Source organism: Tamandua tetradactyla, chromosome 11 (genome assembly GCF_023851605.1).
Source record: "Tamandua tetradactyla isolate mTamTet1 chromosome 11, mTamTet1.pri, whole genome shotgun sequence".
In the NCBI taxonomy this organism is placed as follows: Eukaryota; Metazoa; Chordata; class Mammalia; order Pilosa; family Myrmecophagidae; genus Tamandua; species Tamandua tetradactyla.
In genome coordinates, this window is record NC_135337.1 from 66,856,395 (window position 1) to 66,868,700 (window position 12,306).

Below are 12,306 nucleotides of genomic sequence, written 5' to 3' on the forward strand. Positions count from 1 at the left end.
CAGAAAGTGTGACTAAATGAGTACAAAATCAGACAAAATTCCTTATCTAACATAATATTCTTCTTTTTTTATCTACTGTTTTTTGTGGCAAAACCAGTCCACCCATCATATCTTTTACTGAATTTAGAGAAACCATAAATGAATCATATTCATGTTAAAATCTCCATGCTCTGTCTTCTGAGTAAGGTACTGAAAATGTTTTCCAACAATTGGAAGTATAGCTTCTCATAAGCAGAAGACGTATCCTTGGACAGCGAGGCTAGAGATGCTCTCTGGACCCAGTCATCCCTTTCTACAGAAGGATGGATGAAATGTCTGTACACCCAAGAAGACGGCCGCTTCAGTTAGCTCACGAAGCAGGAAGCCATGCCCGTTAAAACTCTGCCTTTCTAACAAAATAAAGCTAAGCCTTCTTCTTTGCCATTATTATGAATAAATTTTATTAATTCTTACAGGAAATTTTATTTCCCATAATCAGTGAAGCCTTTTCACAGTTTGTACACAAGATGTGCAAATCCTGTAAATTTATTGGCGGGCCGCCTGGTCAACTCAGAGAAACACCAGAGAGTTCTAGCTTAATCACTGACTCAAGTAACTGGTCTGTAATATCCTCATGAGATGCTCTCCAAGTTGATGGACACCATAGAATTCTTTTGATGCCTATATTAATAATAAAATGTGCATACTCACAAATGTTTTATAAATTTATAAATACAAATGCTTTATAAATAGGTTGTGCTCTTTCGAGTCATAAATCTTCCCAGGTCAATCACACTGCTATTAAAAATTTTAAACCTCGCTAAATTAAGAAGCTATACTTGAAGTAAAAACCAGCTGACATAAAGTTATACCATTTTGATTTTGATTATACAAAAAAACTGTGATTTTTCTAAGATAAAAAAATATTGTGTAGCTTGCCATAAAACTAAGCACTCGATTTATTTAATTATCTTAATTCTACTCAAAACTCTAAAAAGATTTAAGAATTCCATAGAAATTTTTGAAGTCCCAATTCCTTTAAAATGAACCCCACCATCTCTCTGAAGTCATCTTTGATAATAACCCTTATATGGAAGTGATTCGTAAACAAGTAAATGAGGCAGACACAAAGCTTTGTCCTTGTTAATATTGTTATTACCATTAAAATTATCAGTAACTCTTCCCAATATTGATCCCACTTGCTCCCACCTGAACATAGCACTTTTTTTTCCTGTGGCATTCATTTTAATAATTGATTATATTTATTTTAGCATTCTTTTGTGCACTGACCTTGAATCTGCTCTTACAGGCTTTCGGTCTATGGCTGTGCCTCCACCCTCTTCCTGATCAACTCGTGTGACTCTAGAGCAAGTCCACCTCACAGAAGTCCTTCAGGAAACAGAGAAAGCACCACAAAAACCATTTATTAAAGCATGGAAGGACTTCTGCTTTGGCTCCTATTCTAATCCAAAGAACAAATGAAGCCCTTTCTTAGTTCTAATGTTCACTCCTGTGAACTATAGTCTCTGTTCCCCTGCACTGAATAGTCTTAAATGAGAATTTCTGAAGCACTAAATACTTATGACTATTTTCCCTTCCTAACTTATATGAGGCACTGGAGGTTGTAGCCATAATAATCTGGCACAAAATATGGATTAACTTTCAATCCGAAAGTTTGAAAATTAATGCTCTGATATTACTAGCTACAGAGGATGTCGAAATTTTAATAAAAGCTGCCAGAACTGAAGCTACTACAGTTCAATGGTGCATGTTGTTATTTCATCTTTCTTTGGAACTCCAAAAGGAAGGAAGGGTCTACATGGTCCTGATTTTGTTTTTGTTGTTAATTTTTCTCTTGATGCTCTGATGAACCCTCTCTTAACTAAACACGGTGGCAAGCCCAACATGAGAAGCAGTATTATTTTGAATGACAGGGTGAGTCTAGTGTTGAATATTTTTAGTTAATAGAATATGTGATGATCTGGACACAATGCATTCTAACTTATATTGTGATAAAATGAACTATGGTTCATGATTTACATTGATGTTCAGGAATCTGAATGCTTCCTCTGAGCCTGGAAAAACTGATGCAGCAGTGGTGCAGAGAAGGGTGCTTCTGTGGGCATGAGGGGAGACGTCCCTGCCCAGTTTAGAGTTTTCCAGATGGAGTAAGGGTTGTCGTCAACTGTTGAGAGAGCAGCAATGGCATCGGTGGCTTAGACTGAATGAGGTGGGTTTGGAAGAGCCATGGAGACGCAGTGGTAGCCAGCCAGGGGAGGGGGCAGAGGTTGTGGGGGAACCCGAGAGTCTGGGTCTGGGGATCCTGAGGTGGTCCCACTTCATGTGGTCGGATGCAGCAGACTGGGCTTTTTTTGTTGCAGCAATTGTCACAGGATCACGAGGTTTGATTATGCCAGCTTAAGAATTTGCAGGGAGGATGTGGCAAAAGGACAGAGTGCCTAGAATGTGCTAAGAGCTTCTGGCAAGAGGATTAAGAGATGCACAAGGCAGGATGAATGGGTCGGGAGTGAAACCAAAGAGATAGGAGAAAGGTGGCTGCCCACAGGCACACAGATCATGCTATGGAGAGAGATGACTTTAGGATGTCCCTTGTGGACTGCTTTTAAGTGGTGGCCAAGGCCCACTGGGGGCCATTTAAAGTGGAGGCCTGAAGTGGAATGGAGAGAAGGGTCCAGAGGCTTAGCAACAGAGAGGCTGAAGAGTTAGGAATTGACGACGCCCTCTTCTCACTTGTGTAGGAAACTACGTGTACACTGTTGTTACATGTTCCTACAGCATCGCCGTGATGGGTTGTACTTGAAATCATCGTTCCCATGTCTCTCTCAGCCTGCAAAATCCTCAAGGCCAAGCATTACCCCTTTGGCACCTCTGCTCGCCAGTCACATGGTCAACTTTGAAAGGTTAAATGGAAAGAACACCTCCTTCTAGAACTTCTTTAGATTGAAGGGTCCTGTGCCTTTGGTTCTCTCCAAATGCCACTAGGTAGTCATTGTCCATTTTTGGTAATTACCCAGGATCCTCCCTCCCCTTGGCTTCCACATTGACTTTTTTCCTTCCTTCTTTCTTTATTAGAGAAGTTGTTGGTTTACAAAACAATCATGCATAAAATACAGGATTCCCATGTACCACCCTATTATTAACACCTTCCATGGGTGCGGAACATTTGTCACAATTGATGATAGCACATTCTTAAATTGCACTGTTGACCATAGTCTGTGGCTTAACTGAGGGTTACTGTTTGTATAGTGCACGTCCACAGATTTTAAAAATTTTTTTATTGTTACCATAACATTTTCCCCTTCTAATCAGATTCAGATACATATTCCAGGCTGTTATGTTCACAGTCTTGTCACCATCAGGGACAAGCCTCATTCCATTGTGCTAACTAATCCTCTGCCTTGGGGTCAACTCATCTTTCATTTTGCTTCTTGTACCCATACTGGGAAAGCAGCCTTCCCATGGATAAAATACCCTTTAAATGGTATAGACGCTTCACTTTTGTACCGTTGTTACTTCTCTTACAGAAGCCCCACACAATGGTGTTTATTTCCATCTTTCAAAACCAATTTAAGCCTCTCCTCTCTTCTTATAGGGTTGCTCCAGTTTCTATTTCTCTCTAGCACTTAGGCCTCTCTTTTTTATTCCTTCTCTTATTCTTCCATTCCTTTTCATCTGCAGCCTATACTTATCTGGAAATCTACATATTGTTTTATGACACAGCTCCTAAATTTCAGCTCATCAAATGTACTAAATAGCAGTTAAAGAATTTCACCTTGTGCTAGATTACTGCAATATTCTCAAAGTTACTGGGCTTGACTTTTCTGTGAAACATGAACATAAAGACTTTAATATCAATTAATATTGCTATAACTAATTTAATTTGGGTTTGATCTCACAGAAGATCAAAACTTCATATTAGACCACAACTTTAAAAACAAAAAAGAACATTTTGGTGGCCATATTAAGAATCTATTTAGGGACAAGTAATGTTATTGAACAAAGGATCAATACAATATAAGCTGACTGGAAAGAATTCTGAAAAAATAGAAACAAGTTTATCACCTAGTAGTCAAGATGAGAGAAAAATGCAAACGAAAAAGAGGGAAAAGTCCCAAGAGTGTGTCTCTATACTACCAATAGCTAATATGAGTTAACATTTTTTGAATGTTTGCTGTATGCCAGGCTCTATGAGAAACAATTTATCTGCTGAGTCCCATTGAGTTCTCACCATCCTATGATCACTGTTCCTTGTTTAAAATTGAGAAAACTGAGGCCCCAGGAGAGGAAACAATTTGTCCAGCATGACACAGTGTCTCAGGGGATGTACAGGATCTTATCTCCTCCCAATAAGGTATTCATAAAATCACAGCAATTATAGCTCTTCTTCAGGCAACAGGGTTCAAGTTAATCTAGGAATAAAAGGACTTTTTCACCCATTTTCTCATGAGCAGCGAAAGAGCCTGATCTGGTTGGCGTGGCCAGCTAGACAGTGATAGGATAAGGGAGGTCTATCTGAGGGAGAAGAGAAGAAAGACAGACATGCAGATTGGGAAAGAACCTTTTCCTTCCTCAAGTTCTGGGATGTGATTATCATGGTGTAACAAGAGACCAAGGGGTTTGAGCTCTTGTTGCTCAGATGGGGACCTTGAGGCTGCCTCCTGCCCAGTGTGGGAAGTGCTGCACCCCGTAAGCGCAGGTGGCTGCAGATGGGCACTTCCATCACACTCCACCCCAGATTCATTCTTACACCAAAATATGTAAGAAGATCATCAACTTGGCACCCCAAGTTACTGGGCCTGGCCTGAATGAGGGCCTCACATGTCCTTGCTCTTCCTTTCAGCCAGAACCCCAATAAGGATGCAAATTACAGAGCCATCCTCCAACAGGAGTGTCTTCCCTCCTCGTCCCAGGATGCACTCAGCTTCTGCATTTGCTGAAGTCACAGCTGTTATTTCAGTACAAACCTGTGTGCCTCTTGGTGTGGACTTAAAACTTGCAAATCACTGTTTATTGTCTTACTTTGTAGCCAGAACTGAAAATTTCCAGTTAGCTTCCCTGATCAACTCAGAAGACTCCGTCTCCTCAACCTATCGAATCTTAACTGCACATACAGTTCTCCAAGTGGAAGTTACCAAAAATACAAGAATGATAACTGTGTGTGTGTGTGTTATTTCAGTTATTTTAACTGCAAGAAAATATGGTTTGTTTACCCATTAGAGTAAATGGTAATTTGCCCCAGAGAAAGCCTCTTTGACTCAGGTAATTGAATGATTTTCATTAATGTACCCACATACACACATATACACAGAATCTAAGAATCTACAAACACTTCTGTAGATTTTTTTTCTGGGAAAAAGGAAATGCATACACTGATGAGCACAGTTTCCTGCTTCCTTCACGTTTGCCGGCTCCCGAAGCTCTTCCAGGAAGCCTTGCATTGGAGAGGCCTTGGTTCATGGCACGTTTCTGGCCTCAGGTTCTGCTTTCCAAAAAACTTCATACTACTCTGGCCTCAAGTTCTAATCTCTAAAACAGAGTTTTGGCATGCCAATTAGCATGTAAAATGTTCATAAAGTTGACCTAATCCTTCTAATTCTAAGAATTAAACCTAAGGAATAATTAAAGATAGAAACACCGATTTAAGCGCTTTGATATTTTTAACCATAACAACACTGAAAATTTGGAAATACGTGGCCACCCATATGGAGGTGGTTGAATAAATTATGCTTCTAATACAGTGGACTATTTTGCTGTCGACATATCAAATGAGTTTTTGAAGAATTTTTAAGAACATGATAAAACCATCATGATGTAAAACTAAGTGAAAAAATCCAGGGGCAAAAGCATAGCAGAGCCTTCCCAAAGTAATGAAAAGGGGTCCCTGTTTCCGGAGCTCTTGCCAGGGAATCCCAGATTCCTCTAGAATTCTTCCATCTTCCTTATCAAGAAATTATTTCATGTATTCAAGTTAAATCTCAGATCGCACTCTTGGCGGGTTCTTCTTCTCACTCAAGTTAGGAAATAGCTGGCCAGTGTCTCTACCCTCCTCCTCCTCCTCCTCCTCATCATCATCTTCATCTTCATCGCTACTGTTCTATTGCTAATGCTGCATTTGGAGCATCTGCTAAGGTAGGCATTGGATACCAGTCACCTCATGTAACCCTCCCAGCTACCAGGAGAGAGAGACCTAAGTCTTCCATTTTTGTACGTAAGGAAACACAGGCTCAGAGAGAGCAAAGGTTGTGCATAGGTTGCTGCTGACAGAGCTGAAATGCTAACCCACCGCCTCCACGTTGCTGCACTGTGTGCTTCTGTATAATTGAAGACTGTTCCTTTTCCTCCTTTCTTAATCTTTATTAGGTGAAATTATCCGAGTCTTTGATCTATTTCCCAACCCAGAACTCCATACCTCTGAAATATTGTCCCTATTGTTCTGACTGTAGGGGGGAAGGGCTACTAGACTAGCATTCCCCCTAACTGAGCTCTGCATCTTCAGGGGGTGGGGATAGAGTTAATTTTAAAACCTGGGGAACAATGGTGGTCCCCAAGTGTCTCAAGGAAGACAATCTGGTTGGAAGGAACCGAGGAGACTTCTTTCGACGCTGTATTTGTGCTGTGAGACTATAGTTTTAAATCAGGTTCTGCATTATTTCAGTTGGATCGGTGTGGGGGGCGGGGGGGGGGAGCCTTATGAAGGCAATGGGACGCGGTTATGGAACAGCACCTCAGCCATCCATGCCAACACCATTCCATCCACGAGGGATTTTACTGATTTCCCTGGTCACCTGAGGATTTCATGTGGTCGCTGGGCCATGGGAATTCAGGTGCTAGGAATTCCCAACAGGGAGTGAGGAAGGATCAGATGTCATATAGCATGTAAGTTGCAAGTTGAGCCCCAATTTTCTTTCCCTTGGTCCATATCGCATGAAATGTAGAGGAGTGTCAAGCCAGATGGAACCCAGGTACTGCTCATCTTCAGAGGAGAACCAGCTCCCTGCGTGCAGTGGTTCCACCAATGGACCCCAGCACTTTCCACTCAGAACCCAACACTCTGCAGCTGGGCCACTGGATGCAAAGACGAAGGGCCTTTTCAGTGTGAGTTTCCTGTCTCAGATTTTAGTATCATCCTAATATAAGGCACAGTTCGTGTTTCCATTCTCTTGTGCATAACTCAGGTAAAATAAATAAAGAAATAAAATCACTCTACTCTGCTTCTTTCTAAACACTTATCTGGCTTCAAGTCAAAATAAACTTACTCCAAGATGTAACAAAACGCATGTCGGTAGGTGGAGAGTGTTTGTAAAGTACCGATTGCTCCATCTCACTTTTCCCCTGCTTGGGGAGGTCTTTTGTCAGTCAGCAAACAGTTTCATTCCATTTCCTAGTGCCTTTGCTGGTGGTCAGAACAAATGGACTAACACTTCATTTGCTTCTCCTTTCCCACATGTAGTTGCTTCCATGCCAGTCATGCAATCACTGGACTCAGCTGCAAAGTCTTAAAAATCTTCCTATTCTTTAATCAGCACCACTCTGTCCTGTTAATGGAGGACAAAGGAAATAGCAACTCTGGGGGAAAATGTTCACCTGTGCAAACCAGCCTGTAATGCCCCCGCTTCAATTTATTTTAATGATCATATGTTTGTTCATGTAGTAAATATTTATTGAAACATCCACCAGGTAAAAGGCATGATACTAAGTTCTGGAAGTGAAAGAAGAAGAAGGAGAGGGAAAGGGGAGGGGAGAGAAAGGGATGGAGAGGGGAGGAAGAAAAAGGAGAAGGAGAAGGAAGAGAAGGAACAGAGGAAGACAACAAAGAAAGGAGGAGGAGAAAAGAGAGGGAAGGAGGGAGGAGGGAAGGAAGGACGGAGGGAGGAAGTGAGGGAGAGAAGGAAGGAAGGAAGGAAGGAAGGAGGGAAGGAGGAAGGGAGGAAGGGAGGAAGGAAGGAAGGGAGGAGACTTAAACAAAACCCATGTCCTTAAGGAGACTGCAGTCAAGTTAGGAGCGAATTGCACAAGGGCCCTACAGCAAATCAGATGAAATACCTCTGGAGCCCACCTGCCTTTAGAGATGCAGAAGGTTGAGTGAAACATTTCACCTAAACTTCAAAACCTAAGCACAAGGAAGAAACAAATCCTAGGCTAAGGAAATAGAGTAAGCAGTCTTTGAACATAAATTTGCAGTTGAGGTTACACTAAGAGACTGAGTAGAAGAGTCAACTGGTACCAGACAGTGGAGGGTGTTTAATGACAAACCAGGAATCTGGACATGATACTGTGGGCAATGAGTTGCCATTGAATATTTGTAAACAGGTGTATGACATAACTGCACTTCAGGCAGAGGAGAGTGGCAGCTCCTTCTAAGATGAGTGTCAGGAGTTGGGCTGTATTGGGTGAGCCAGCTGGGAGGCAATTGCCTTGTCAAAGACAAAGCATAGGAGGCAGTGGCAGGAGAACGGATGAGGGGTGGGAAATGCAGGAGAGAGCACACAGGTATCACAGCCTAATTAGCTACTCCCCAGGTAGCACAGCATAACTTAGCAGTTAATTATAGATAAGGTCAAGGGAGAGAGGGAGGAAGATTTGGAAAATGTCCATATGAAGCTGATAACTGGAAATGTTAAACTGAATAAAATTTCCAAGGTAGATCTATCCTCTGGGAAAAGAAGCAGAGTAAATCAAAGCAGCTCTCTGTTTAAGACCACCAGTATTTGAGAGCTAGATGGAGGCAGAAAATCAGCCAGAAGGTGACTTAGAAAGTCAGAGCTGGGAGAAGAATGCCAGAAGAGCCCTGCCTCAGAGAAGTCTGCAGGAGAGAGTGTTCTCAGCACCATGGCCCGTACCACAATGTAGAAAGTGACAGAGAGGAAAGGTGATGAAAAACCAAAACTGTAGAAAGATACTCTGCTTTGGTCGCCTTGAAGATTAGAAGTTGTAGGAGGGTGGTGAGGGCTATGCCAGCTGCAAGGACTTAGGAATGAACTTGGTAGTCATGAATTATAAATGCCTCTTTTGAGAACCTGTGGCAAACAGGAGAGTGAATCAACTTTAGAGAAGAAATTAGAAAAAGGATTTTGTTTTTTATGGGAGAGCCTCAACCATGTTTTTATGGCAAGAAGACTCTAACAGGGCGGGCCGCGGTGGCTCAGCGGGCAAAGTGCTTGCCTGCTATGCCGGAGGACCTCGGTTCGATTCCCGGCCCCAGCCCATGTAACAAAAACGGAAAAACAAAATACAATAAAGCAAGAAAATGTTTGGAGATGTTTCCCTTTCTTCCTTCCTTCCTTCCTTCTATCCTTCCTTCCTTCTCTCTGTCTTTCCTTTAAAAAAAAAAAAAAAAAAAGAAGACTCTAACAACTACATCTAGGCTATTTCAGCTAAGAAGGGCAGATCTTTTGTCCTTCAGTCCTCCTTCCTGCAGTCTGGAACTCAGATGAGAAGGCTGGGGCTCTGGCAGCTATGTTTGGCTATGAAGTAACCTTGAGACAGAAGATATATGCAGGAATCTTAAGCAGAAAGATTCCTATTACTTCATGGGGCCCTTGGTCTTCATAATAACCAAATTTCCTCCTTCTAGACTCTTTTTGATAGGAAGGAAAATAAATATCTATCTTGCCCAAGCTGGTAATATATTGGGTTCTCTGTTGTATGCAGACAGGCCTAAATCTTTACTGTTAGGTGCGTGATAAAAGTTTGTGCATTGGTAGACTAGGCTCCCTGCTGTGACGGTGATGGCCAGAGGCTATGCCCTAATTCAAATTAAGTCCATGTAGCATGTATCAACATACCCTCAATGCCCTAATGACCGAATGCCCTGCCTAGCTCTTCAGTCTTCCCCACACCCACCCTAAAGAAACAATGCACAGGGAAAAGGAAGATTTAGGCACCATATATGTTCAGCATTCTGTAATCATCAGGAGTTTTTTGGAACTCAGTGTTTCTGGTGGGTTTAATATTGCTGCTCAAAATAAAGCACTCATGTAATATAAGCAAATTTTGATAAAATTATATGTGCTAATTCCCATTTGGGTTGAGAGAACTCATCCTTTAGAAAGGCTGAATTTCTTCTGTTCTGGTAGTTTAAAAGTTTTTACTTTTCATTTGTTGTGAATTGAACTTTCAAACTGATGAAATAAACTACAAAGATTTGCCACATGGGGCTTAATAAAAATGCTTATGTTTTCAATTGTGGATTTCCTCTTTTAAGAATAGAAGGATTCTTATTGGTTTTTACTATTATTATTGGTGAAAAGCTCTGTAGCGTGGCTTGATAAACTGCTACTTTTCACTTAGGCGATGCTTCTGAGGCTGGGCTGATCAGTCATCCCCTTCCCAGTGAACTGAGACCAAAAGGAGAGCGGCAGCCACAAGCAACAGCTCAGGTTTTACCTGCTTTACCAGCCACCCTTGCGGAACCTCCCCAAAGGAAAGGAGGCACAGAAAACTGCAAACAACCAGGGTTCAGCCCCGTCATTTAGCATTCTTTAAAAAAAAAAATCCCTCTTACATTGTGAGCTAATCTTGCAGGCCGTATTTTACAGCTCATTCCCATCTAGACAGTAAGCTCCGTGAGGGCAGGGACCATATTTGATATTTCTTTATCACTGTCGTAGCAGTATCCAAAGTGTAAGATTTCGCCCTGAAATATCCTCTAATCCTGCCTCTTCCATTTGCAAATGAAATTCCTAAGACCCAGACTAGTGAGTCTCTGGGACCAAGGCCCCGCAGCCAGAAACCAGCAAAGCCTAGGGCGAGAGCGGGGAGAGAAGTTGGGGCGCTCTGGGAAAGCTGAGCAGGGCTTGTCCACCCTGTCTTCAGGGGACTTCCTGAAGGTGACACTGACGCTGATTTCACTCCCATTACTCAGTAATCAGCACAGAACACTGTAACCCTTTCCACGCCATACGAAATCTGTTTTCCCTTATCCTTAACCTGTTCTTCCTTCTGACCTGCAGCTCTGATCAACACATTAAGCTTTTGGCTCTAGATTAGATTGTTTGCTTCCTATTTCCTGGGAAAACTTGCTTCTCCTGGAAAGCTATAAGCAGGTCACTCACCTAGCTGGTACTTCATGAGAGTGAGAAACTTGTGAAGATAAATAGTCCTCTCCATTTGGAGAACACCATGGCTTTGGTTTCCTGATAAGTGTATTCTTTAGAATATCATGAAGCGCTCACAAGATTTTCTATTACATAGTTCTAGCTGCAACAGTTTCGCTTATTTTTATACTCCCTCTACAGAATAATGAATTCAGTTGTTACTATGATTACAGCAAATTTATTGACAAAATCACAAATGGACTGTGGAAAATACGACTAAAAAAAGTTTCATTGTGTTTATGAGCGGGATGTTTGTATGGTCAGCACAAAACCATTTAACTTCCCGTATACTTGTGAGCAGCTTATTTGGTGCTTCAAGCATACGGAGAGGCCAGAAGCACTATTTCTTAGGTTGAAAACTTGCAGATTTTACTTTCCTTTTCTCAAATATTATTCACAAATGATTAACAATTGAGTGATCGCTCCATGTTGAATGCTGTGCCTGTTTTACCTGGCTGGTGTCGTAATTCCCATTTTACATATTTGGAATTTGGGGCTCAAAGCAGCCACGCCATTTACCCAGGGTCACTCGGATTGTAAATAACAGAGCGGGATTTGAGCACCAATGCACCGAACTCAAAAATCTGTTCATGCCTAAGTGGTGGAGACACACGCTCAGCCTCACGGCCTCCCTCAAAAGTCAAAGGAATGCTCAACCCATTTCGCAAGGGAGTCGCTGGGACGGGATGGGCCACCTACCTGCTGTCCCAGGGCCAGGAGGGGCTCGTCGCTGCCGGGCTGCCACCTGAAATGGCGTCGGGTGCCTCTGAAATCTGTGCATTCCGTCATCCACCTACCTGCCGGGTGAATTAAGGGTTAAATCAAGATCATGTGGTGCAAGGCTTTAAATTAGAAAGGTCTAGCACTTACACAGTGACCCTGGTGGCCGCTTGGGGACAGCAGAGGCTCAGGGGCAGCTAACAACCCAGCCAAGGACAGCAATGAAAGAGCCAATTCTCCATTCTTCTGTGGGCCCGAGCTGAACACTGCGAACTTGTTCCCACTCTCCGTGCCTCATGCCAGCTGTCCTTCCCCCACCCCTCCCTAGCCATGAGCCAAGGGCTTGTTCCCTGGAAATGGAGCCTCATGGACGGGGGGTGGAGGACGGAGATTACTCGCTGGAAGTAGCAAAAATATGTACACACATCTCCAGCCAACCATTTTTAAAGACGTGTAAAATGCTGTTTTACACACCACACAGCAGGGCTTC

The 12,306-nt window shown here is 42.4% G+C and overlaps 1 protein-coding gene across 4 annotated transcripts in view; it reads left to right on the forward strand.

Annotated features, from left to right (window-relative positions):
* Nucleotides 1-12,306, forward strand: part of PACRG (parkin coregulated) — a 544,801-nt gene that overhangs the window by 410,704 nt on the left and 121,791 nt on the right. Inside the window, exon 5 of one of the 4 annotated variants that reach the window (XM_077120799.1) lies at nt 1,289-1,692. The exons of the other annotated variants lie outside the window; for them this stretch is intronic. Within the exon in view, the coding sequence (XP_076976914.1) occupies nt 1,289-1,326 (38 nt within the window). The 3' untranslated portion in view covers nt 1,327-1,692. Of the gene's footprint in view, nt 1-1,288; nt 1,693-12,306 lie in introns of those variants that run through there. 4 annotated transcript variants of the gene reach the window in all.